Source organism: Pseudopipra pipra, chromosome 1 (genome assembly GCF_036250125.1).
Source record: "Pseudopipra pipra isolate bDixPip1 chromosome 1, bDixPip1.hap1, whole genome shotgun sequence".
Taxonomy (NCBI): domain Eukaryota; kingdom Metazoa; phylum Chordata; class Aves; order Passeriformes; family Pipridae; genus Pseudopipra; species Pseudopipra pipra.
Genome location: NC_087549.1, coordinates 94,053,858 through 94,057,923, shown reverse-complemented (window position 1 = coordinate 94,057,923; position 4,066 = coordinate 94,053,858). Strand labels below are relative to the sequence as shown.

General features: G+C 56.1%; 1 protein-coding gene across 1 annotated transcript; it reads right to left on the bottom strand.

The window, feature by feature from the left end:
- Positions 1–2,063: 2,063 nt before the first annotated feature.
- On the bottom strand, positions 2,064–4,066 carry LOC135419434 (cell surface glycoprotein 1-like). Its single transcript, XM_064665790.1, has 3 exons — positions 3,911–4,066; positions 3,683–3,754; positions 2,064–3,201 (listed from the first exon to the last, which is right to left on the bottom strand). Exons 1-3 carry the CDS (start codon positions 4,008–4,010, stop codon positions 2,108–2,110), a joined length of 1,266 nt encoding a protein of 421 aa, XP_064521860.1. The 5' UTR covers positions 4,011–4,066; the 3' UTR covers positions 2,064–2,107.

Sequence of the window (4,066 nt, the reverse complement as noted above, 5' to 3'; positions counted from 1 at the left end):
TTCTGCAGATCGTAATCAACTCAGCATTGGATGACTGTGTCTTACAGGGCTGTCAAGTAAGGGCTGGCATTTTGGAAAGACAGTTCAAAGTACTAGAAAAAAATAAATAAAATTGAAACACCTTGAGGATGACTCATTAGAGAGGGAGACTTAAAGGGAAGGTCCAGGGGTTGCTGTGAGAAAGTCTTCTTTTCAGCTACATGAGACTTGGCAAGTCTGAGCTCAGCTGAACTCCTGTAACTTTCACTGCCAAAGATAATAAATAATTAGTATTCATTCTGCCTAAAATGTTAGAGAAATCTACTATTTAATGAGATTCCCTTCAAAACCATAAAAAAAGGTATTACACACAGGGCAAGAAGCTGTATTTCAAGTCGTGCTCGCGTTCTTCAGGATTGCTAGGTGATCTTCTCCCTTTGACACTGAGAATATCCTCTCTCCCTCATGGCCATTGAGAATTTCTGAAGTACTTTTACTAACTCACCCAAGATTATTTACTGTGATGCCCTGGCTCCTGACAGCATTCCCTGCATCACACATCACATTAGCCTAAATATGTTTACCTTCAGGGTGAGGTGTAAGGTTTATCTATTCATTCAGGTTTATACCAGTGGAATGAATGCAAGGCCTTGACTATTGGTTTGCTTATACAAGGAAGGTAGGGTATGAATTTACAAGCTACATATGAATTTGCACCATGCTGGCTACTCCCTGCACTTCTACGTTTACATGCAGTTAAGAAAGCCACTTCATACAAGGGAACTCATAGTGTGCCTCTCAATGTCCATGGGAGGTTTTAGTGCAGAGTAGCTAATGCAACATTGTGGTAGTTTGGCCTAGGCCTTCTTTGGTGACCAGTTTGTAACCAAGGAAGGGTCCAGATTTACCCAGTATTCCCTACGATTTTTATGTAAGTCAGACTATAGGAAGGCAGGAGGAGAGGTCTTCGTTCTCTCTTTCCTTCCGGCGGCTTGGAGGTGCAGGTTCCCTGCTGTTGAGTCTGCCGTGTTGGGGAGCGAGGCCTGGTTAGACCTTGTCAACCTTGGGAGACAGAGGTTGCCGGCGATCGTTCCAGAATGACTCTCGGTTGTCACAAGAAGAGTAGCGAGCTATTTCTTTGCTAACTCTTTTAGTTATTAGATATTGGGCTATATAAATATTTTATTTTGGTTTTGTTCCTTTTCCCTTCCACCTTCCCTTTCCCTTGTGAAATTGTATATATTTCAATTGTATATAACTGTAACATAAGTGTAAATATATTTATACATATTTATATATATATCCCTTTAGCTGTCTCTCACTCGTTTCGGGTTTTCTTAGTTGTTTTTCTCCCTCTTCTCCCTGAGATTTGGGGAGGGGGGGACACTTCTTATGGTAAGGTTTGGAGACTTGGCAGGGAGCCAGTTTAAAACCATGGAGTCCTGTCCCTGTTACCTGCAGGAGCTCTGTCTGGGGCTGCAGTGGGATGACTGGGGACATGGTGGGGTCAGTGGGAGCAGTGGGAGCAGCCTTCTAAAGCCCCAGAGTGGGAGGACGGTGCCCAGGCTGTGCTCGGGGCTGCTTTCGGCGTGGGGCCATGTGCGTGAGTCCTGCACGGACCCCTCTGTTCTGGCTCCCATGCCAAAGGGCTGCTTGCCCCGGGGAAGGGGACCCTCCATGAATGCCTGCACCTCCGGCACTGACTCAGGCCTGGAGTGCCCTTTGGGCGCCCTTGGAGCCCTTTGGGCCTTGGTGGACCTGCTTGGTGCCATTTCCTGCTGCCACCCCGCCACTCCCTCCCCATTCCATGCAGACACAGACAGGTTATGGAATAAAAAAGAAAATCTTTTATTGATAACCAGAAAAAAACAGTCATCAATATCTACACCTACATCTATATCTACGTCTCTACCTACAACTCTATCTACATAAACACCCTCCCTCCCTCCCTCCCTCCCTCAGATGGGGATAGATCCCCAAACGACCTATCCCTCCCCCCGGGACAGATCCCCAAACGATCTGTCCCTCCCCCCGGGACAGATCCCCAAACGATCTGTCCCTCCCCCCGGGACAGATCCCCAAACGATCTGTCCCTCCCCCCGGGACAGATCCCCAAATGATCTGTCCCTCAACAACTTCCTGCCCCAGCCCTGGCTGCGGGAGCCTTGCACTTGCTCCCAGTGCTTGGCCCAGAGCCCCTCTTCCTCTTTGTGCCCCGCCTTTCCAGAGCGATGTTACGTGCTGACTCGCTGCTCTGAGGCGGTGGCAGCCCTGCGCCCGCACCCTGCTGAGGGTCCTGAGGCTTGATGCCGCCTGCCTTGCAGTGTCCCGTGCTCAGGACGGCTCTGGAAGGCTTGGGGACACTGCAGTCAGTGGGCGGCATCTTCTTGGGCGGGCAGAGTGAGGTGTTCTTGGGCCGGGGGCTGGTGCCACTGGTGCCAGCATGGTCCGTGGGCACGGGGACGCTGCTGCGATCATCCCGGCTGGTACCCACGGCTCCCTGGGAGCGATGCAAGTGGCTCCGAGTCCCTTTCAGCAGGACCTTGCGACGCAGCCCAGTGTCGCTGGCTGGAGTCACCCCATGGGCCCCGATGGCTTGGCCGTGGAGTGGGCCAGGGTGGCTGGCAGTGCTGTGACTGGGCAGGGAGATGTCAGCCCTCGGGAAGGTGTCCTCATCCATGGGGACATCGCTGCTCACTGAGATGTCACAGCTCACAAGGTGATCACTGCCTGAGGGGGAGCCACCATCCATGGGGACGTCAGTGGCCAGCGAGAGGTCACGGCCTGACGGGCTGTCCTCGTCCATGGTGACGTCGCTGGCCAAGGAGAGGTCACGGCCTGACGGGCTGTCCTCATCCATGGTGACGTCGCTGGCCAAGGAGAGGTCACGGCCTGACGGGCTGTCCTCGTCCATGGTGACGTCGCTGGCCAGCGAGAGGTCGCAGCCTGACGGGGTGTCGTCATCCATGGGGACATCACTGCCCAGACTGATGTCAAGAGCTGGGGTGGTGTCCAAATCCATGGGCACGCTGGTGTCTGGAGGGCTGCCACGGCCCAGGGGTGTCCCTGAGGGGTTGGTTGAGCTGGTAGGGCCGTGTTGGGTGTCCCGCACTGGTGGGACTGGGGCCAGGGCCTTCCTGCAGCCCCGGGCATTGCCTGATGGAGGAGCAATGCCATGGCTGCTTGCCAAGGGGGCTGGTGGAGGCAGCTGAGTCCGTGTCCCTGCGGAGCAGAAGATATGGGTGGGGGTTGGAGCAGTCACTGCTTGGAGCCATTGGCACAGGGGAGAAGGGAGATGGGGGGGCTCGGGGCTGAGAGAGTCTCCTGGGGCACCCGCTGAGCCGACCCTGAACACAGGCATCCCCCTGCTCTGAGCGGCAGCTTGCCTGAGGGACCGTCCCTGCGGGGTGAGCTGCCGTGCCACGGCCATGGGGTTGCACAGGGGACGGCAAAATGGCAGAGACGGCCCCAAGATCCTGGGAAAATATCTCTAAAAGCTCTTACTTGAACAGAGGTGGCCCAGGCAATGCCAGGTCTGCTCGCTGTGCTGTGCTGAGCCAAGGTGCCCCAGCTGGCAGGGGGACAGGGGTGCTGTGGCTGCTGGAGGTGCCGGCAGGGCTGGAGGAGCCAGGGCAGGCCTGGGGGCTGGAGGGGTTGGGGGGCAGGGAATGCCGAGGGGCCAAGGCAGATGGGACTGCCATACCTGCTGGTGGGGCAGAGGGAGCTGGCAAGGGCTGCTGCTTCTGGCCAGGCTGTTGGCCGAGGCTGGCTGATCCTGCGAGAAAGGGCAAACGCTGGAGGTCACGTGCCAGTCGGGGGGTGTCGGGCGCTCAGAGGACTGAGGAGGAGGAGGGGAAGGGGCAGGGGAGCAAGGGCTGTGAATGTCCCCGCCGTGCGTCCGGGGCCTTTTGGGCTCAGGGTCTGTCCTCACCTGTGGGGCAGGAGGTTCCGCGAGAGACAAACGGCTGCAGGAGCTGGGCTATGGTTGAGCTCCAGCTCACACAACGCTGCCACAGAGCTGACAGGGCCATGGTCAGTCAGCTTCGGCGACCGCTCCGTTGTGTTGACTGGACCCGGGTCTGGACGC

Coding starts and splice junctions, on each gene's coding strand:
- LOC135419434 (XM_064665790.1), bottom strand. CDS start 4,010: ATGGCCCTGTCAGCTCTGTGGCAGCGTTGTGTGAGCTGGAGCTCAACC. Junction 3,755..3,910: donor CGGAACCTCCTGCCCCACAG/GTGAGGACAGAC, acceptor CCTTTCTCGCAG/GATCAGCCAGCCTCGGCCAA. Junction 3,202..3,682: donor TCCCTCTGCCCCACCAGCAG/GTATGGCAGTCC, acceptor TCTGCTCCGCAG/GGACACGGACTCAGCTGCCT.